The sequence below is a fragment of the Frieseomelitta varia genome, unplaced genomic scaffold (genome assembly GCF_011392965.1).
Source record: "Frieseomelitta varia isolate USP_RPSP 00005682 unplaced genomic scaffold, Fvar_1.2 scaffold_612, whole genome shotgun sequence".
Classification (NCBI taxonomy): Eukaryota; Metazoa; Arthropoda; class Insecta; order Hymenoptera; family Apidae; genus Frieseomelitta; species Frieseomelitta varia.
The window spans coordinates 53,565-77,982 of NW_025110382.1; the positions used below are offsets into that span (position 1 = coordinate 53,565).

Sequence of the window (24,418 nt, forward strand, 5' to 3'; positions counted from 1 at the left end):
GAATTCTGTTCTTAATGAAAACGACGCAGCATCTTAAAGAAATAATTGATTTGTAAATGAAAAAAAAAAAAATTATCTACTCGAGAGATTGGAATCCCAGTGATGAGTTAATTCGTCGATTAACAACTGAAGCTTCCTTTTGAACTCCGTGAACCAGCGAAACGGAGAACAGCCATTCAAGAAATACTGGCAAGTGAGAAAAATTCATGAATTCCTAATTGAGACTAGAAGCACGAGACCCTGAAGCTCGTTACTGGCAAGTGTTACTGTCTGACTTTCGTCAGATGAGTCTTCCCTATCGTGGTCCAGAGACAGCTGACGCCGCTCTGGCATCCCTACCACAAGTGGATCTCTTATGGAAACCTGGTGCGCACACGTGAGAAACCAGAGTCGCCAGCTTGTCTCGGCTGGACCCAGAAGGTGGAGGAGGATAAAGAGGTGGAGGAGGATGCGTCACGCACCGAGTTTGACGGAAGAAGCCGAAGAAAAAAAAGGTAGAAGGAGGAGGTGGCTGTGTGCGTGTAACTGCGTAGGCACACCAAGTAACTCGTACTCTTAACTCCTCGCTCGGAGCCCGTCTCCACGGCTAATTTACTTCAATTTACGGAATAGCATTTCCTGTCGGGGCCTGTATATCGGTCAGGTCACAGTACCAAAGTCTACGGAGGTATCAGACAGGGATGGCTCTAGACTAGCTGTCGCCATCCGGTATGTGGTGGTCTCTCTTCGCTTGAGAAGCGGACACGTGGACTCGGAGACGGAGCAGTTTACAATGCTTGCTGGAACCGTCGAGCCTTTCATTTATCGTTCTTTCGCGAAATCTAATTACACGCACGTACAAACGGAATGGACGAAATCATGGTCGTCTAATTGTAAAGATACTTAAAGGGAGATGTAAGATATAAGTAAGAAGTTGGCCAAAAAATTATTGTCAGCTTTAAGATATAAGATCTAATTTAATTGAAATATTAAATAGCTTAACCAAGTAAAAATGAAACTCGGATGGTATTTTAATAGCTCCAAATAACTCCAAAATATTTAAAATATAACTTACATAGAAACTTCTTAATTCTATGTTGATGTACTAAATAAAAATGAAATTCATAATTTAAGAATAATTTTACTTACTAAATAATAATCTTACTTATTACTTATTCGTAATAATCACTTCGAATAAGTTCAGGAAATAGTACACAGTAAAGAGATACAAATAATTGAATTCGAAATGAAAACATAAATGAGGAATATTGTTTGAATCAATTAGTTCGTTAGAGTACTTATTTTAGCTTTACGTTTCATACTTTACATGGAAAGAGTAAGTAGCGAATGTTACTTGTGACGTAAAACATAGAATACCTATTAAAAGTAAACTAACTTATCGTTAAGTTAACTTAAGCCTGTATCAAATTATTATAGCTATCCAACAATATTTAACCTGCGCTGGCAACTGATTGCGGACCATAACGAGTGACTAAACTGTATACAATAATTCGTCGCTTTCTTTTTCTTTAGAATTCGTCGGTATATCACTGGATAAAAATTATTCAGAAGTAATAAATTTATTATTTTGCCTGGGTCATACTTAAATATACTTAAAACTGAGAAAATATTGCAATTTTGGGACAAAAAGTTCTCGACGTAGCACGTCATTCCAGCGCAAGAGGTTAACCACTTGCGCTGGCAACTGATTGCGGACCATAACGAGTGACCAAACCGTATACAATAATTCGTTGCTTTCATTTTTTTTCCAGCTCGTCGGTATGACATCACTGGATAGAAATTATTCAGAAGTAATAAATTTATTATTTGTTTTGGCCGAGTTATACTTAAATATACTTAAAACTGAGAAAATATTGCAATTTTGAGACAAAAAGTTCTCGACGTAGCACGTCATTCCAGCGCAAGAGGTTAACCACTTGCGCTGGCAACTGATTGCGGACCATAACGAGTGACCAAACCGTATACAATAATTCGTTGCTTTCATTTTTTTTCCAGCTCGTCGGTATGACATCACTGGATAGAAATTATTCAGAAGTAATAAATTTATTATTTGTTTTGGCCGAGTTATACTTAAATATACTTAAAACTGAGAAAATATTGCAATTTTGAGACAAAAAGTTCTCGACGTAGCACGTCATTCCAGCGCAAGAGGTTAACCACTTGCGCTGGCAACTGATTGCGGACCATAACGAGTGACCAAACCGTATACAATAATTCGTTGCTTTCATTTTTTTTCCAGCTCGTCGGTATGACATCACTGGATAGAAATTATTCAGAAGTAATAAATTTATTATTCGTTTTGGCCGAGTGACTTAAATATACTTAAAACTGAGAAAATATTGCAATTTTGGGACAAAAAATTCTCGACACGTGCGTGACACGTCATTTCAGCGTAAGAGGTGAAGATCTAAAAGCAAATTTTGCCGTTTTATTTCGATTTATGTTTATTTCTTCATAGGATGATCTAAAATAATTGACTATTGACGAATTTTCAGAATGATTCTAGAAAGGAATCGATGTTCGTGCGTCGGTAGACAGCCCTGGACATGAATGAGGGAGGTAGAATCAAAAGGAGACGAGCGAACTGGTCTCCGAAACTCTCACAGGTAGAACAAATACCTGAGATTTTTTCGGCGACTTAAGGACGGCCTAATTAGAGGCACGATGACGATGTCAAAAACCACGGACTCTGCCCGAAGGAACACGAAATTGGTCTAGCCACCCACCCGGGTGAGATCTGGCTCGCCAACAACGGAAGAACACAGAAGAAAAAGAATACCGTTTTTCCACGACGGAACCTTTCCCTGTTCTCCCACTCTCTCCTTGTTCACCGGTTAAAGATCATCTCGGAACTATCAACCACTCTTACTCACCCTAAAATAGCAGCGAGTGGAACTAGCTGCAGGTAGAAGCAATACCTGAAACATTTTTCCGAGAAGCGGACCTCCTATAATTGTCGACACGACAACGACATTCAGGGAAGGAAAATTTCATTAGAAACTTGCGAGAGAAAAAAATACGTAATCGCCACCATCAAATATGTTCTCTTCAGACAAAGGGATAGTGGGAAGCAGAAAAAGATTAGTCACGCTTTTCTAAAACATCTCTCCAATGGTGCTTCCTGTGAAGATAAAGCGTAACAGAAAACGTAACTTCTGTTATTTATGGCCAGTTCATTCATCACGAAAATCAATTACTATGTGTTATCAATAAAGCGAATAAAATTGTAACTACAATGGTAATAGAAAGATTTTGTACACTTTACTGTATTTATAATAATAGTGATTTTTTGATTCAGTTTATATATATATGTGTGTGTGTGTGTGTGTGTGTGTGTGTATCTTCAACAAACAAATTTAAGAAATATTGTTATTTATATATATATTTATATATTTATATATATGTGTGTGTATATTTTCAACAAACAAATTTAAGAAATATTGTTATTTTTTCAAAATTTATACAACAATGTCCATACATTATGAATTAAAGTTGTACACAGGATAATTATACATAGATTTGAACATTTGTCAATCGTATTTTCAGTTTACTTACATGTTCTTTTAAGCAAATGTAAGGAACATTATCAGTAATTTAGAAATGATCTAGTTGAACTGATAAATTAATTAAAATCTATAAAACATTTAAAAGTATTTCGTTCTTGGTTTAAATATTTGAAATTTGATAGATGTATAGTCCTAAATTATTGTGAAATAGTACAATATTGTAAAATACAATTCAAATTAATCTTTTTGATTTAATTGTAACATGCATGCATGTTTTGGGTGATGAATATTTAGAATAAAATAAATAAAAATAAGGTCATATGAATCTGTATTCGACATCTATAATCTATAATTTCTAATCTACAAATATTCTCAGTTGTAAACGATTGAAAAAAACATTTAATGTATTCACGTAGTGCCTTAATACATGCTATTGCATGTAGAATGCCAAAATCTTTTATCTAATATTTGCAAAAAATATCTATCGATCTATTGAACTTTTATTTTTGATTCAATTTAAAATCTATTGTGTAAAATTCAATTCAAGTGAATCAATGCACGATTTACAAGAAACGATTTAGAACAGATTTGAAACTATTCGAGAAATAATTGGCACACAGTGTATTGAGACATAAAACGGTATTGTATTGAACATTTTCTTCAATTATATACATACAACTCTTATATACAAACTAAAGTATATAGGACATACAGTACCAGTAACGATGAAAAATTGCGTTTAATTTAAACTGTTATAACTTTGTAAAAAAAAATCATGTAACAATCAACTTGATCTCATTTTAAAGCTCAAGGCTAATAGTGACTATTCACGAACAAAAATTTTTCTTAAGAATATTCGAATTTTTACAATTTTTACAATCTTTGAAGCAAACAAACTCACGATTGTCAAAATAAAGATCTTAAGATGACGCTTTAAAATGACACTAAGTTGATTGATGTATAATTTTTTTTTATAAAGTTATTACAATGTAAATTATCGATAATTTTTCATTATCAAGTATGCTTCTCACGCAATTTCATATGACATATTTTACATATTTTAATGTGTAAATTTATCGTTTAAAATTTACAACTTTACAAAATAATAGAAAATTTAAAATATAATCTAAAATGTAGTGCAGCTAGTAGAATAGCGATTAATACAAGATTAATTTGAATAAATAAAAAAGCGGCTGAAAATTAATTTTGCAAAAATATCTCAATTATGTGACTTAAAGTATATTTGTTCAATACTAAAACTATTAAAAGAATGAAAATATGCGTCTTTGGTCTTTAGTCATATTCAAAAAGTTTATATAAATTTTATAAGTATTAATTATTTATTAAAAACGAATATAGAACGACACATACATGTACAGGTATATTTTTTGTTTTCAAATTAAATTTAATGGACTATTCAGTTATAGTAAAATGTAAAAAATTAATAGTAGAGAAATTAATATATCAATACAACAAAATATTAACCTTTTGATGGAATTACATTATATGTATAATTGATATGTGTATTCAATTATTTATGCATGATAATGAGAAAAGTTTTGTGCTGACGGATTTCAATTGTGTAAATTTAGTAAATACCAATAGAGCAGAAAAATTCGAACTAATATATACTTTTTTAATATATATAATTAATATATTAATATAATATATAATATAATATTATATAATAATATATATAATATATATTTATTAATATATATTTTGCGAATATTACGTGTTATATTTAATATTTATTTGCATTACTTGATTGAACAAGAATTTTTTCTCTAAACATTGTTTGAAAAAAACTATTTCTAAAAATCTGACTCTATTCTTATGAAATTTTAAAATTTCTATTATTATGAAATCAGAATTGGTAAACGTAATCTGAATAATGATCAACAATTATGATTAATCAGGATATTAATCACGATTAATACTGATTATCAAATAATGAATAATCATTGATCAATGAATAAGAGAAGTAATCAAAATCGAATGTCATGATTAATTTAATAATCGTTAATTATAAAATAATTGTATTTTCGATTATGATTGTATCGGTATGTAGTTTATTTCTATCGATAACACTATGTATATTTTGTGGAAGCTACATGTTTATTATTTGCATTGTTTTGCAAAGTGTGCAATTCTTCAATTTCATCAGAATTTGTTGCAAATATTTAAAAAATTTTTCATCAACTACAATTGAAAGTTTGATGTATATAATTCTTGATTTGTTGATTAATCTTTCATATGACATGACAAAGATAGATTTTAAAAATGGACTGATAAAGCAGTGTTTGAAGAATGATCAAAACTTTGAGATTCTTCATTACGATACGTATTCGTTCTTATGCCAAGAATATACTAGAGTTTGAAAGTAACACGTCATAAATCATAATAAAATATAAATTAATCACTTAACGATTTAAAAACTACTGACTACAAATTACAAAAATTAATCGAGATTTATTTTAATAATGATTAATTGATTAATGATTGCAATTACTACGATTACATTTAATAATCGATCATTGTCCAATTCTGTTCAACTCTATGAAATTATACTAACAATATTTTTATTCTTTTAGTGACAAGTTAAAATTTTCAATATAAATAATTTGTTTCTTTAACACTAAAATTGCCTAAAATAACTATAATATATAACATAAAACTTGTGTCATAGAAATAAAAGTGCAAAAAGTAGAAAAAAATTATTGTGAATATAAATATAAAATATGTAAAATATATAAATGATAAGTAAATACAAAATGTATGAGTATAAATTTCGATGAAAAATTACAAATCACTCTGGTAATTCTACTATTCAAATTTTCTTACAATCCTCGCGCAACTTTTTCTTCAAAACATGTCTGTCGTTTCTTCAAATAAAAACTTGCATTACGATACATTTACGAAAGCCAGAGTGATTCAATGAATCTCTTAATGAGGAAAAGATCTTCTGACAATTCTCAATAATTGTGCAATTTTTACTCGTGTTATGAAAAATGAAAAATCTGAAAAATCATGGCAACTACTACGCTTAAACTCTTAAAGAGTTAAAAAGGACTATTTTCTTAAGAGATACCCAGTTGTAATCCTCGCAGAAAGCGGATAATCCGTGTCAGCGCTAGTAAATCGCCTCACATGCAAACAAGCCTCTTTCAGGCCTCAAAGACTCACCCATTCTCGGTTTTCAAGACCCGATAAGCCGTAATCATGTACGATCCATTTTTTCTCCAATTTTTCACATCCATGCTGCGATAGAGCCTAAGCTCCGCACTGATTATGTGTTCCCCGGGTGGTACCTCGGAAACGTCAAACCATAGCCTTTTGCCGCGCTCATGCCTCACTCCGGGAACATGATGATCTGTAGGTCGAGAAAAAAAAAAGAAGCGTCTCATTAACCGGCAATAACCAAAGCGATTGAGGCGAAACGGAATGTAAACGTAGATTTATGACAGGATTGTCGGGTGGCAATTAGCCCGTTCACCCGGGATAAATCGTTTTTACTCATTTATCCTTCGGCCGGATATAGATAGCTGGAACAACATTCGTAAACGTCCCTTCGGCGATCATCTTACCTACGTAAAAGCGTCGCCGGATTTTAAGACGAAAGGAAGCTTTTTTTTTTTCCGCCGTACCACGATGTCAGCAAACGATAACACGAAGACATAATGCATCGCATAGGTATAATGGGGAACCGTCAATGAGAGTAGTAGAAAGGAAATAACCGAAGTGGATGGTTACTTATCTATGGTTACACAATGGTGTATAGTTTGAAAGTGGTTAGAAAGCGGGGAATAATAAAAACCGATGTACAGAATATAAATTCAAGTAAAAGAACGCTCGTCTGATTAATCGTTTACGATGTTGGATTGGAAAATGTACACTGCCAAAGGTTTGGGTATTGCGTTCGTATTTCGTTTTAGTTTAATAATATAATATTTAAATTAATATCTCACCATATGAACATTAACATATTCTTTTGCTATACTATACGTGTAATGACAGGTTGTTTTTGTTTACTATAAACACTAAAATATACGTTCGAAAGTAAGTAAGTAATACTCCAAAGAAGAACATTGATATTAGTAATATTCTTGTTAATTTGCTTGCAATGTGTTTCACACACCGGGAAACATACATATACGCAAACTTGTTTCGAGCTTTGCGTATACGCAGTACTTTTAAGAAATAACGATGTTGATTAACTAGTCGTTAGTTATTAAATTAATACTTTGCTATCGTCGCTAATAGTTATCGCATTTCGCTTTATGAAGTTATTACTAAAAGGAATTTTAATCATAAAGAGTATGTAATATAATTTTATACGTACAGACCAGCTCAAAACTAGAATCTGAAATATTGTTGAAACTGTTTATTACACTAGTTTATTACACTACTAAAATGGTTCTGAGGGAATATAATTTTACAAGTTAACAGATATAAATCATGCAAATGACAGTATTATATTCTTTTATAGAAAATAATAGAGATTAAGCTGGACTTATCTATCTATATGTTTGTAGCAATTTCTATACAGATAAACTTTTGTAAAGTAAAGTTAAATATTTGATTTTCAATGTCTTAACGTTATCTTAAAATTTCTTCAGAAAGAAATATTATTCTATGATATTCTTCTTCGAAGAAGCTCAACGAATATATTCCAAATATTTTTTAATATCCCCAAAAATAAAGATTTAGATGTTTGTATTGATCCAACATTTTATATATAAATATCCGCTCAAAAGTTTTAGCATAAGAAAAAACTGCATTTAATTCAAAACTGAAAAATGAAATAATGATTCGTACAATCAGAAATCTGTAAAACATTAATATATAAACAATCGTATTATAAACTTAAACGTGCAATTATTTATCATCTGAATATTGAAAGTAAAAAGTATTAGGATTTCCAAACGGTGGAGTATTTTGATCTATGTGAGAAGTATAATAGATATAGGTTTATTAAAAGAAATAAAAATGAAAGAAACGTCATATTGTTTTCAAATCAATGCGTTTTATATTGCAATATTTTTAGCAAATAGATAAAATAAATAAAATATAAGTACAGGTTTCACTAGAGCTCGCTCTCCAGGCATATTTAAAATTGGATCCAGATAATTATGAAAGTCAAGGTCCAGATTAAAATTACCTAAAAATTCATTCAACACCAAATTTTTTGTGTTCAATAATTCATGTGGTAAAAAATGTACCGCTTATAGTTGCATGAAGACCAAAATAATCTTCAGCTGTTAAGATCGTTAAATTTAGGTGCACGTATATCTCAATCGTGATTTCGTTTCAACAAAATAAAAATATTTTCAATATGTAAAGAGCTTTTACTAGCAAAGTGAGACAATAATATTTTCACGTTTAGCTCAAAATTAAGAATTTTTCAAATAAAATATTATAATAATAAAAAATATAACAATATTCATATAAATACAAAAGGATAAAGTAATAAAAAACTTTGCATATTATTTTTGATTCAATTGTCAAAATAGTTGCAATTATCAAACTTTAATACTAAAATAATCACACTTGTCAATTTCCTCTTTTTACAATTGCTTAAAAGATACGGATATTTTTGTCAAAATTAATATTGATTGTTGTCTAGACGTAATTGTATAAATCCATTTATTTTAATCATTTAAATACAATGATTTGTGTCTGGAATATTTTGATAAATATCTCTCTCTCTCTCTCTCTCTCTCTCTCTCTCTCTCTCTCTCTCTCTCAGCCGGTTATTTTACCGTTAAATAGTAACGTCTGAACTTTTTGAAACTGCTTATTTAGTTGCTAACTATAAAAATGACTTTTACAAATTTTTACATTGATAAATTAACAATTCTATAACCTAAGTTTTATAATCGCAAACTCTTCTCTTGTTTGATGAAATATTATATTCGTAATATCGAATTCGTCTTTTTAAGTATTCTTAAAAATTAAAGATGTATTATTTTTAAAAATCTTACATCTTGTCATTTTTCTCTTCTGCAACTGCCTGATAAAAATAATTATTTGTTCATTTTGAGGTAGATCACCGCCACTCTTTCTATTCAACCACAAAAAATGATTTCAGAAAAGAAAACAGTCAGGAAAGTAAAATGCCATCAATTTTCGATGAACTGAGTAACCTGTTTAATTACGATAAATTTGAAAAAACTGACGCAACAATTCAAACCTTCCTTCTATAATTATCCTGCTAGATATTATCTAAATTCCTCAACAACCATTTCATTCCCGAAATGTTAATTTTTAATGCATTTTTGAAAATATTGCTCTTCTTGTACACGATTCGCGATAAAACATAATAAAATTATTAAAATTTATGAAAATTACAAGGTGTTTCTAAAAATTGAAAACTAAACTTCAGGAGCGTGTAATACGCTCATCAAAAAGATCTTAATAAACAATTACTCTAAAAACAATTAATTTCAAAGTTATGAAAATTTTGAAGTTTTCTATTAGTAAGACAAAACTTTCACAGAATTTTATCTTTACCTCGACATTACTCTTTTATATGTTGAATATGAACCTTGTTTGTTTCTGTACACGCTTCTACGCATTTTCTCACATAATTTCAGAATTCGATCATTAACGAAACTGAAAAGTACAAACTACAAATTATGTATATATAAAAAAACTCTGTAATATGTACAAACAATAAAGCACATTCTTCTTCATTATAATTAAGATTACTGATTTGACATACACTCCCGGAGAAAATGATTGTGTATTATCTTTTGTTTCTCGAAGACAAGTTCGAATTTTTGAAATGTATTTTGCAACAAATGCACATGAATATGACGACACAGAGAGAAAAACTTTTCAAATTCGTTATTCATACGGTATTTTTTTTTTTTAACAAACATCTAAATAACTTTAAATACAAATTTATCATAATATCATCAAACGTAGCTCAAAATACAAATTGTAAATGGCAAATAACAAAACTTATTTTGAACTCGTGGAATGTCATAAGAATGACTATTGAATGTAACACAACATATAATAGATAACTAATGTAATAGATAAGAAGAAAAACTTTTATGGAGGATGTTCATTCACCGGATGCATCACTCTATGTGTCAATTGACTATGTTTTTTTATCTTATTGCTATTTGTTTCGTATAGTGTACTTTATATTAAAAAGACTTTTATCTTATAGAAATAAATTAAATTAAATTTTAATTTTCTTTGATATATGAAGTATTCAAAATAAGTGTAAATCATTTTTTGTGGCAAAAACGATTTATGCCATGAAAATACCCCTCTTTTAACAAACGATTCAAATTTACTATAGTAATTGTATTATTATTATATTAATTATATATCACTATATATTATAATAATTATGTAATAATGACTTATATAGTAGACTACATAATTGTACAATATAACAATATATTAATATAATTATTACGATATATTAACTTGTTTTCATCAACTGATAATTTTAATGGAACAAATAGTTTACATGGTATAAATTGTGTATAATTGTGTACAACAAATGTAAATGCGAAAATCGAAACTCAATATAAACTTTGTAAATCCTTCAACATTTATTTATTTCTACTTTTCAAAATTTGCATTATTACATTCTGATTATGTAAAAAAAAATTGCTATTCCAATATAAATCTTCTGTGATCTTCTGATTTCTGTGATCGAGACATGATTTGAGATTAATATAACTTTCATTTTGAACATATCAAATTTCTATTTATTTTTACACAAATTTTAGAACATATAGATGTTCTAAACATACCAAAATGTGAAAAAGAACTGTTCTTTTAGTATCAAAGTATATATTATAAATGCATCATAAATATGTTATATGAAATAGTGAACGTTGTAAGTAAATAATTCATTTTAATTTTTAGGATGTCACAAGGTAGATAAAATTGGATTTCATTGTGAGAAAGGTGAAAATGCTAGTATGTACTTTGCCGTTTATTGATATTCCTCATCACTTATTTTTATTTATGACAAACTCTAAAAATCTATAACATTCAAACCGATGAATATCAGTGTTAAAATTAATGTATTATGATTTCTACTTTTATATCAACTCCTAACTAGTGTCATACAACGTTGGAGACTTAAACAATACATTTTAAAGTTCTAAATCAATTTTTCATTTAATTGAATATTATTATTATATTAATCTCTATTGTGGAAAATGAAAAACAAAAGCTAAAGTTAAATACCGAAAATTTCAGTAATTTAATTTTAAATTATCAAAGTCCAATGATACTTGGAGGTTAAAAAATTTTGATACATACGTCATTTACGATTCTGGCTCCTCGCCAGTTGTCAGACAACTAACACAAATTTTCGCGAACACAATAAATTTAAGACTTTATTCGAGCGTGCAAATCAGTCAGATTACGAAACGAAAAGGAAAGAAAGGAAAGAGAATAAAAAAGACAAGAGGAAGAATGCAGAGCCAGATATATGATAGTTCATAGCGAGGTTCCAATTAATCGGTAGAGAAAAAAAGAGTATATCATCCCAAGTAGCGATCCGACTTTCAGCAAACATCGATCAGCCAGGTTCCAGCAGCCAACGGTAATTCCATCATTCACGCTAAACTGACTGCAAATCAATTTTCCCCGAAACAACGAACCGAGCTCGTTCCAGTCACATCTTAATCCTCGAATGGATCGTCCGTGGTCCGGCGAGCAGGCTGGGTCCGAGATTCGAAGCGAGGATCGGCAGATCGTCGGATAGTCGGACGACGATGAAGAAGAAGAAGAAGAAGAAGAAGAAGAAGAAGAGGAGGAGGGCGGATAGCCTGGTGCAGCAGGCAACAGGCAGCTTATAGCCGACACCGATAACCGGCTATCCCCGTTCCGGCACGAGATCGATAAGGGAATCGTTACCTTCGTAAATGAGAGGCCCCCGAGAACGAGCCGTGGACAATTCGCAGCGTGAAATCGTCCTTTTTTCTACCGCCAAAGCGAGCGCCTCGAACACAGAGAGTAAAAGGGAAGCCAACAGCGGGTACCCTTCCTCCGCTACGGTTCGGAGGATCTTAAGTCGTGGCCCTTAAGTAATGCCTAATGTTTCTCCCGTGGAGGCTGAGATTCCGCCACGGAGAGGTGGGGAGGAGGAGAGACTAGAACGAGGAGCAGAAGCGAACGAGAACGCCGAAAAGAAGGGAGAACCGAACGGTCGGAGCAGCTGGGATGAGGGGAAGGAGGGCATAAAAATTTGTTTTGTTTTTCTCTTCAGACGGTCGCATTCCAACGGCACCTGATTGCCGCGAGCCGAGCTGGGCCCCTCGGCTCTCGGGGTGGTCCCGAATAGCTTGGGACCATCCTGGACCGCTCCACGACCGACTGGACTTTTGTTTTTTACCCCTCCTCTTTCTTTACGTCTTCGGCCCTCCTTCTCCGGACCGAAGAGAAGTCCCCTCTTGTACACCTACAAATACTCCTCCTCGTCCTTTCCTCTTCTTCGTCCTCTCCTCCACCTCTTCCACCGACTCCTAATCACTCTCTCGAGAGAAGACTCCTCTTCTCCTTTCCTTCCTTTCTCCCTTCCTCGCATCTTCGCCCTCTCGTTCTCTCCTCGCGCGTAAGTTCACGTGCACGCGAGAACTCGGAGAGAGAAAGAGAGAATCAACTTGGAGCCGCTCTTTTCTCATAGGGAACGAACTCGCCGCTCGTTCTTTCGATATTTTCCTAGAAATATTCATCGGCCGTTTCTCGGAGATCCGCGCTGTTTCGCGGCCCCGATCGACCACCAGTCGATCCATCCGTTTCATCATCCGTTCGACAACTTTCGACCGCGAGTCCGGCTGGATTATTAGTTCGAAGTGACCGGATGCTCCTCTCGGATCATTCGAACACATCGACCGTGGGAATACGATCCCTTTCTCTGTGCGCCGTGCGCCGCCGATCCGTTTAGAAGCTTGCGCATAGTTTGCATAATTGTGCCTTCGGTCGATCGATCGATCGATCGATGCCGCCGGGGATAGAAATCACGAGGGTTTAATTGGTTTAAGAAAGAGAGAAACAACTACGTGACGACTACGTTTCCGTGCCGCATAAAATTTTTTGTAAAATTTAACCATCAATGGATATTGTCGGGTCGAAAGAGACTGCAGATAAATTATAAAAACTTGGGGTATTTTTGGATTTTATTTTACGTTCCCCGTGATAAAGATTAGCAATAAAATTCAATTAAATGAAAGATTCTAAACTGTTGTGGTATATATATTGTATTATCGTGTTATATTTCAGTTGCGTTTAATTATAACAGATGGCTTGTAATATAGAGAAATGCGTGAAAGAGGGAAACTACGAACGTGGTGCAACGTTGGCGTGGAGCAATTTTTCTTTTTGAGAAAAGAGAGAATCGAGCAAGTTGGAAAACAAAGTCGATTGTGTTGTTTAAAAAGAGTTAATTCTGTTATTGAAAGAGTTTGTTTGAGTCGTTAATCTGCCTTCTTTGTCTTGTCTAATTATTTGTTGTTTAATCACCATTATTGTTATTTAATAAACATCATTTATATTATATCTCTACGTTACACGATTAAGCGTTAAATATGCTTATTATTTTAAGAAAGATTAGTTTTGACAACTTAAATACCAATGTCACTTGCTTTGAAATTTTTGTAGAATTTTAATCCTTAAGAATTACAGCTTACACATTGAAGCTTATATAACGATTGTACTGTTGAAAGTTTCACAGAATGGTAATATTTATTGCATTATTATATGTAGCGAGTAAAAGTCAACTTTAATTATTTTTATTTTATATATCAATAACAAAGAATTCGAAGTATAATTGGAAATGAATTGAAAAATGAAAGTAAGAATATATAACTGCAGAAAGAAAAATAGAAATGAGTAAAAAAATTAGGAGCAGTTTTACAGGACAAATTACACATAATACTTATAGTTAATTGCTTTTCAAAATTTCAGTGAATTAATGAAATATCAAAAAATACAGCACATTTTTTTTTAACTGGTTCTATAGAACGGGTCATTCTTTCCCCAATGTTTAATTGAAACAGTTGTAAATAAACATTGTAATTAAACTCGTAAAACCTAAAATACAAAAAATTTAAAATGATAGACGATATTCATTGTTTTTTCTCTTAATTAATCCTTACCCATTGGAGTGCTTTATACTAAAGCATAGCAAAAATATCATAGAAATAATGCTTAAAATAACTATTTGTTTATTTGTTAGAATTTCAAAAGTTACAACACGTTTGAAAATAAATGTACTTTTGATTTTTTCCTCGTATATTCTTCATTCAGAATTTAGACTTTTGGTAATTCTAATAAGCACTCAAAGCGATGTACTTGAACAAATTTTAAGAATCCAGGGGAAAAACGATCATAATCTATTCAAAACTGAGCACATTCGAAAATATTATAAGAATCAATGAATCTTGAATTCAAGGATGTACTTCCTAAAAAGATTCAGAAATTTATTATAGAAGTTATTAATCGCATATAGTACAGAAAATTTGCAAAGTTTGCTTATCAAATATTAAAAATTTTAATTTTTCGTGAATGGTCTATAACGAAATGTAATGATGGTTAGATAAAAGATCGTTGAAGAATATAGAGTATAAGAGAAACATCAAAGTTAAATTTTAATAAAAAAATCTGTATGCTTTCAAACATTAAAACATGTATAAGTACTATATATGTATATCTAGAGAGAAATCCATCATAGAATTCACTATAAGAATTATACAAATTGTACAATTTGTACAATTGTATGTACATATTTATTTTCTTTTGAAACAGATGCATTTATATTATTTTTCTGTTGAATCCATCGATTACCTTTAACCTATTTAATTCCATATTATCTTCGGAGAACCGCTAAAGCTTTCCATATAATTTATGAGTGAGTGATTCATAAAGAAATAAAGGTAAAATATCCCTTATTAGTTGTTAAAATATTATCAGGTGCTGTTTTTGTTTGTTTAGTAAATATTATAATTAATTAAACTAACATTAAAATATTTAGAAATTTTAAGTCATCTTGAATTTAGCAAACTTTTTTAAAAGAAGTATAAAGAAATTTTTGGCGAACCAAATTAAAATCAATAATTCCAAACACATAGAAAAATATGATATGATAAAATTCTTACAAAAACCTACGAATTATCTAAAGATATTATTAGATTGTGGATTTATGCATGTATAAGAAATTTTCAAATACAAACTTGCACTGAAACTGCAAAAGATACTTAAAATATTAGTACTTCCTATAATATTTATTATGTAAAACAATTTTCTACCAAGATCCTATTTTTATATTCTCAAAAATATAAATTTGCACAAAGATGGTCATTATATCTAAATCTCACAGGTATAATTGAATCAGAAAAATTTTATCAAACGTAAAAGCTTTATAGAATATAATAAGAATGTAACAAATTTTTCTCTTTTTGTTATTATATCAATTAATAAGCGATCAGTGCAATTATAAATAATCGTGCTTCTGTTTTTTTACAAAAAATGCTCTTTAATTTTTTAAAGTATAAATCCTTAGTACAATACTAGTTTTTATACAACTTTTAAAATTTGAAAACTTTTTTGGCGAAAAAAAATATAGATGATAGAGTCGAAGATAATACATGAATTGTAATAAAATTTGCCCTCAAATAGCATCGTTGGGTTATAGATAACTGTAACAATTTATTTTACATTACATTACTAAAATTTGATTGGAGATTAGTAATAAAAATTCTATTAAATTAAAGATTCTAAAACGAAGTAATTTATTTCTGAACTGTTATGATCTTTTCTTTTTTTTTTTTGATATTTGGCCCAAAATTGCAATATCTTCTCAATTTTAATTTTATATTGAGATATAACCCAGGCAAAACAAATAATAAATTTATTACTTCTAGTAATTTCTATCCAGTGATATATTCAAAAAAGGACGAATTATTGTATACGGTTTGGTCACTCATTATGATCCGCGAATCAATTACCAGCGCAAGTGGTTAATAGAATGTACGTATTTTTTGGAATCTACTTTTAAAATTAGTATTAGTGAAACAAAACAAAAACATCAGTCAGAATTCTTATGACAAAAATTAAGTACATATATCGTAAATTTAATAGAAATACGTATGACTTAATGAGGACATGTTTTAATAAAAATAACAGTGTGTAATTATTTGTAATTTTCTAATGCAAGATTGGAAAACCTTTAAATTTTCGTAACTCGATAGACTTTGCGATGCATTGATTCAATTAATCAAATACAAATTAAATCAGATTATATTTTTATAATTTTTTTCTATTAATTCTACTTTATTGATAAACTAACGAACTCTTAATTGACGTTTGATACAATTTCATGTATTCCATTGGATTTAAACCTGGAGACTGATTTGACCTCCCATTACGTTAATATTTTATACAAGAGAGTTGTTAAAGAGCCGTGCGCAGAAGAGCGAGCAGTATGTGTGTACGAACAAATAGAAGCACCAAGAGGAAACCGAAACTCAGCCGTCGTACACGTCGGGCCTAATCATTAGTCTAACTACGAACAGAGGGATCGGTGCTCGCGGCATTTACCACTTTTACACAGTAAGTAAAAAGAACGGCCGATTCATCCATCTCATTCTCGTGCGTTTCCCGTTCGCCCTCTTCACCCTTCTCTTTTTTCCTTCTTCTCTCTTACTTCTACTTCTTCTTCTTCTTCTCCGTCGTCTTTTTCTAGACTAGACCTTCCTTCTTCTTGTCCTGGCTTATTGAAAGAGCCGCCTTCGGCGGAAGATAGATAGATAGGGAGAGAAGGAGGTCCTGGGAAGAATGGAGCAAAAGGAAGCTAGCCAGGACGAGCCAGGGCACCCAAGTTGAGACATTTTTACCTGCCCGCGGCTTCACGTGGGGAGAGATATTGACTCGTCTTCCCCGTTTCAGTTCAGCTATCCACGCGATTTGGCAGAACAGAGACGGCAGATGGGGAAACTTTGTATAATATATGGGCTGCGCCGCGACTCCACACATACGTGTCCGAGCACACGCCTGCAAAATTCGTCCAGATGCACGTATCCGAAAGGATTGGCCCCGGAGGAACGGGCCCATAAATCGACGATACTTTTTAGGGGAGTACGTGATTCCCTCTCTCTGACAAATGGAAAGATCATGAGGACTAATTATGCGAGCAATTAATATTCGATCATCTTATAAACGTCGTGCAGCGATCTATACGAACGAGTTCATCGAACGAATTTTCACGAATTCTTTTCTTATCAATTTGATTTTCCTGTATGTTTACAATTCTAATTGTAACTCTTCGGCTTTTTTTCATACATTTACAGTGATGCAAACATAGTAACTATCTTAATATTTGTTTATGATTGAATTTACATGTTTTGTAATATATCGACATTAATGGTAATCGATATTTTTATATAGTAATTCGATAATGAATGTAACACACTGATGCTTCAAACCTTGTATCGACTGTTTAATTTAATTTAAATAATTTAATTCTCGTGGGATGCGTTCAATTCTCTTCGATGCTCTCGTTATCTTTATATAAACGTTCAATTTATATTTGTTCATTCATCTTTTACTGGACGGTTGATCAGTTTATAAAATAAATGTAAAAAATTATTATTTTCCAACTGACGAGTGCATCGTAACTTGCGCACTCATTTCTTTAGATCCTAAATTTTTAAGACTTTAGTTTTGACAATTTTTTTCATGAAAAAATCTCGCTATTTTAAAAATTTGCCTAACTATTTGAAAATGTAATACATAGGATTATTAACATCTGCATATTAATTTGTCATTGATATTGTGTATATCTATTTGTTGTTCTTTGTATTAAAAGTAATTAAAGAAATTAGTTCAAAATTATTTTTTTGAATATTTAAAATTAGCAGAAATCCAAAAGTTTAAGTTCACTGAATAAATAACATATTATGAATTAAGAATGTATTCATCTTCTGGTATATTTATTTACTATATTGCAATGCACCTACTCTTTGAATCTCTAATAAGTAAACAATTATTTTATTATTGATTATAAGATTATTTATATAATATTCTAATATGAACTAAACACTTAAAGAGTTAATACATGTATATTCTTACAAAGTTTAATTTTTTTATACTATAATAATTGATGTTATAACTAAATGATGAATATACTTCTGTGTATAATTTCCTTAATAGAAGAATGTCTTATATGTACGATAATTTTTCCAATAAATGATTATAATTCAATATGTACCATTTATTGGCAATTTTTTCGAAAGTAATAAACTTAACTTTAGAAAATATAAGAAACATAACAATATTCCACAAATATATATTTGTAAAAAAAGTTGCAATAAAGTTTTATGAAATGTAGGAAAATAATAATAACACTATAGAAAATTTTATAATAGTAATTTAAATCATTTTAATAAAATGACATTGAACTGCTTATTTTTAAGTTTATAAAATAATATTACAGATTTCATAACTGATAGATATAAGATCTTCGAACAATAATTACTGGAAAGAGCAAAGTTTAGCAAAACTTCAAATTTTTGCTTACGAGGTGATGATATTTTTTTTATATTTCTGTATAAATATATTTGTAAAATAAAATATTGAACATGAAGAATTTTAACAAATAAACTGTGTAACAAACAAATCTTTTACATATTTGAATTATGTGATTCAATACTTTAATTCAATACTTGATTCACTGTAACAGTTACGCCAATTTATAATAAAAAATGAAAATTATCAAATCAAATAAGCGTGGCATAAAAATATATAAAGAGAAATTTATTATGAAAAATTATTTATTCTTTCCAAAAGAGATACTAAATGTAATAATGTTTCTAGTTTGGTCGTCTGTCGAAAAATTAGCATTTCACAGATCGCTGTATAAAAAGGTCAAGAACAAACAGCTTCTAAAAAATGATGACAAAATATCTTTCTCTAAATATCGATGACTTTGCGTGGAAATTATAGATTTATTTTGGAGTTGTGAAGAATGAAAATTCAAATATATATATATTTGAATTTTCTTATATATAGATACTTTGATTATCAACAAATGAATTTAATGAATTAAACCAAAATATAATATATAATTAATATCATAATTAATATCAAAGTATAATATATAATTAATATCATAATTAGACTGCGAATATTTATGCAAATTTATCTTTTTATAAATATATTTAAAGAAATGAAACTATATTATATCATATTAACTATATACATTAAATGGTAATATACTTTGGATATTTTCTATATAATATTTTATATTTTATTTTTACAAAACCCAGTTATTATGATTATTATTCAGAATAGGCGTCTCGTCACATATGTGATATTTTAGTTATTAAAAATATTGATATAAATAAAAATATGTATGTCAAATTAAGAAAATCGCACAAGATTTATAAGATTTCTATAATAATAATTCTAATAATTTTTATGTACATAAATAATGTTTCTTACAGACAACTCTGCTGTAATCTCTCTAGAATTGCAAATTTATCGATAAAGAAACATTCCACCAAAGTGTTAATTTCCGATCTAACAAATAGTTTCACATTATGCGGGACATTAATCCTTTAATTGGAAGTGTATTTTGAGAAATTTGCGAGAATGTCTGCGAAACATCAAAAAATAACAAAACTAAAATTTCGATAAATTAACTTAATTTTAGATACACGTTTCTATGCACAAGATGTCTAAAACATTGAAATGTTTAAAACATATCCATGTTTTACGTATGGACAATGTTATTAAACGATTTCGAAAAAATTTTGCTTCGACGTTTATTGACGTAGTTTAAGGATTAAAATTAAGTAAAATTTGAAAAATGTTTCAAGGGAATCCATGCAAATTATGTATCAAAAAATTCCTAATATAAAAATATGTATTTTATTTGCATGGTCTAAAATAAAGAGAAAGCAAATCCATAATAACTATATTAAACTTTAATCAGAAGATTAATCCTTTCTAACTTGAAAGTTATACATTTATATTCATATTTTAAAACTATTTTATTAAATACTTATCGCTTCACCATTTCATCAATACATCATTAGGAAAATAGTAAATGGTTACAATTATTAGTTTCAGATTTCAGTTAGGAGTAAATAGGTACAATTAATCTTTTCTTTCTATAAATAAACGGAATTGTAATTATATGTAGAAAATTAAAAATAGAATTTAGAAAATATAGGTAGATATTTCATATCGTTTCTTTATTATTATTTATTTAATTATACAGGTCTTTTAAATGAAAAATGTGTATAAAATATATATTACATATACCTATAATATATGTATACAGCTAAAATATTATATATTGTATATTTAGTAGACAATATATATGTATAAATGCATAATCTCTATCGTTGCAGATATTAGAATGATTTAATAAGATTGTTAAAGGATTAAATTTGGATAACATTTACAGTTTCATGAGAAAATAAATTCATGATTACATCAGTATCAGAAACAAAATTTTAAATATTTGAATTTTAATATATCGTTTCTTATTTTATAAAGTAAAATAATTAAAATAATATTTTCTAACTCTGATTAAAACATAAGATTTGATCCTGTATAAATAGCAAACTCATTCGAATTAAAAAATCATAATTTTTCGTTAAACTAATCAAATTTACACTGTTCTATTTCCAATAGAAGTATGAAATTTTTTTTTCCTTTTTTCCTCATTCTCGCAAAATATATTAACTGTCGCATCACTCACTTTATATATTTGTCAGTTATTCAAAAATTTAACCGGATCAATGACAATATAAATTCTTTCTTTCATTCTTCTCTTGTCGATTCCTTCAATTCAAACAAAAGTAAACGACATTTATTGTCCATCAATTTCTCAACATAATTCTTTATTTCCTTACTCTTTTATTGTCAGAGTGATACAGTGATAAAAAAAATCAATAATATAAATCTGTGCAAATTCTTTCGTTGCAAATAAAACAGAAATTTCATAGATATTTTCAAATTGTTTGCATCGTTGATGGGTCACAATATCTAGAATTAATACAGGAGAACAATACCTACATGTTACTTTTTTTATATTTATTACATAATTTATCATATGATTGATTTAATTGTGTTTTAACTCTTAAATACAAATGCAATAAACCAATATATGAAACTATTCACTTATTCCTATTTTTCTTTCTGAATTATTTTATATTCTTATTTTACAGTGTATCTGCTATTATTTAATTATGTTTAGAATTATTATTATTCAAATTTAATTTAATTAAGCAACAATAATTTAAAAATTATTATCAAATTTAATTATTATTAATATATATAACGAAAACAATCTTTCACAATTTAATAATAAATATTAATAATAAATATATATAACAATTATATACATATATTAATAATAAATATAAATATAATAATATTATATATAAATTTAATAATAAATATTAATGGTCTGTGAATTGTTGTAATATAACAGTTAAGTTTCCATATTTATAGTAATTAAAGCTCAAAGGGTGAATTTCAGATGATCCTTCCATTACGAAAGTGTTCATAACTGAGAACGACAGACGAATACAGTAGCAAATTACATCCGATTCCCATTCGATTATCTTATAGTAACTTACGTACGTACGTGTAACAAACAACACAAGAACAAGCATAAAGTGTATATATATAAAACAACAAACCGGCATACAACGGAAAGAGATTCTACAAGGGGGGTAAAGAGGCTAACAATGGCAATCAATTAAAAACTCGCCGGGCATCGTATAACGTAATAACGCGTTTTAATTTATGCCGGTTTTTATCGGACGCCCGGAGTTCCCAGTACTAGATTGGGTACATATGTCGAATAAGTTATGGTTATGGGTATCAATTTATATGCATGCCGCATATCGCGTCGACGAGGCTAGAACGTTTCTCAGCGCGAGCTACGGCATGAGACGTCTCGGAGATAAAGCAGGAGAGACAGATAAATGTGGGAGAGAAAGAGGGACCAACAACTTTCTGAGAATTGTCTGACCGCGCTTCTTCTGCCACCCTCGCGAGCGGACGCGACTCCTCCGTAGAAAGAAGCACGAAACAGATCTAAAAGCGATCTTAGCTTTGAAATCACGGAATCACCTTGTCCTTTGGATAGGTACTCTCGAATCAATATTTACGATACTTCCAACGTGGAAGGTATTTTTAATGCGACTTGCACGCTAGATTGTCTTTGAATATCACTTCACTTGAGAAACTGATTGCATGTTGAGTTGAGGAACTTGTCGATTTTGCTTCGTTGTGACTGTATAAACAAGAGATTATGTATTTTTCCCTATTTCTTTCAATTAATTAATAATAATTAGTAAATTAATTTTTAATTTTAGATTTCTTTAAGTACATTTACTTATTTACTTTCAATTAATAAATAATAGTTAATGATTAATATATATCAATTAGGATAGAATTATTAATTATTAATTTTTATTAATTCATTGAATTATTTAATTTACTAATTATTTGTTAATTTAATATGTAATTTATATGTATCTATATTCGTACTTATATTTATGTTTATGTTTATTTCATTAATAACTAAAATTTTATTTTTACAAAGTTGTTTTAAGAAACTTCGTATTTAATATTTAATTGTATTGTAATATCCCCATATTTGAACTTTATTTGTTTGAAATGCTTTTTGGTTTCAATGAAATCTATGAGCTTTTAAATTATTTGGTTTCAATGAAATATATGAGCTTTTAAATTATTTGGGGTTTTTGAAAGGAATTAGCTTTCAGAAATTTAATATCTAAAAGTTGTATATACGTGAATGTGATATCATTTCAAACTTTAAAGTCCCAAACGAATATTTAAATATTATTACTCCATAAGTTTTAGAAATATTTTGAATTCTTGCAAAAATTGTTTTCAGAAAAAATCTTGATATGCAAGAATTATATTTAAAATACAATGCCATTTTAAACGTCGCTATTTATTTAATTAATTCACTATATGTTCACTTGTTCAAAGAATACAAAGAGAGTAACAATTTTTTGTTGATTTCAGTAAAGCGCGTATATGGCTTAATAAACTTAGAAAATGTTTAAAATTTTTGTAAGATTTGTTCCTAGGAAAATTCGTTATTTCTGTATGTCGTAAACAAAACATATTTTTATCTTTTTTTTTTTTTTGATATACTTTTATTTAATGAATGGCAACTATATTGGTTCTTAGATCTAAAAGAAGTACATTTTCTCTGAACGTAAATAACGTTTCTCGAGAATTCGTTTATTTGCGATTCAAGTTTCTACCATATTCTCTGAAATATATTGGAATTGTAAACCTCTCACATATTTCAACAATCACTGTTTGAATTAAGAAAAGAAAATTATTTTTAAACGAATTAAGAAAAGAAAAATTATTTTTTCAAATGCTTGTTTATAAAAGATACTTGTCTTTAAAAATATCTCAAAAAAACTATATGCTACTCTTTGAAATTATTAAATTTTATTAAACAATTAATTGACTTAGAAAAGCAAATCATTTCTTTAAAGCAATCATTTCAAGTTCTTAGTAAATATTTTATTTATGCATTGTAATAAACAGATTATGAATGTTTATGCATTTATAGGAAATATTAAAACGTAAAAAATAGCGCAGAATATTAAAAGACATATAAAATGTTCAAAATACAATACTTAGCAACGAAATGAAACAAATTTCTATGAAAGTTTTATTTTCTTAATAGATACGTATATTCTCGAAAATATGAATTAGCATAAAAATTTTAGTTGTAAAATTTGGTCACGCAGTCCTTCAAACCTAATTATTCTTATTAACAAATGAAAATCAAAGAGTTCTTGTTCGTTGTTGCAGTTCTTAGGAATTCATTTATTCGCGGTGAATGGACTTCTCGCTGTACTTCCTGA

At 29.5% G+C, this 24,418-nt stretch overlaps 1 protein-coding gene across 2 annotated transcripts in view; it reads right to left on the reverse strand.

Moving 5' to 3' along the window:
• LOC122534546 (protein 60A) overlaps window positions 1–24,418 on the reverse strand; it is an 84,045-nt gene that overhangs the window by 37,829 nt on the left and 21,798 nt on the right. For both annotated transcript variants that reach the window (XM_043665302.1, XM_043665303.1), the window contains exon 2: window positions 6,693–6,879. In XM_043665302.1, coding sequence (XP_043521237.1) covers window positions 6,693–6,879 — 187 coding nt within the window. The remainder of the gene's footprint in view (window positions 1–6,692; window positions 6,880–24,418) is intronic.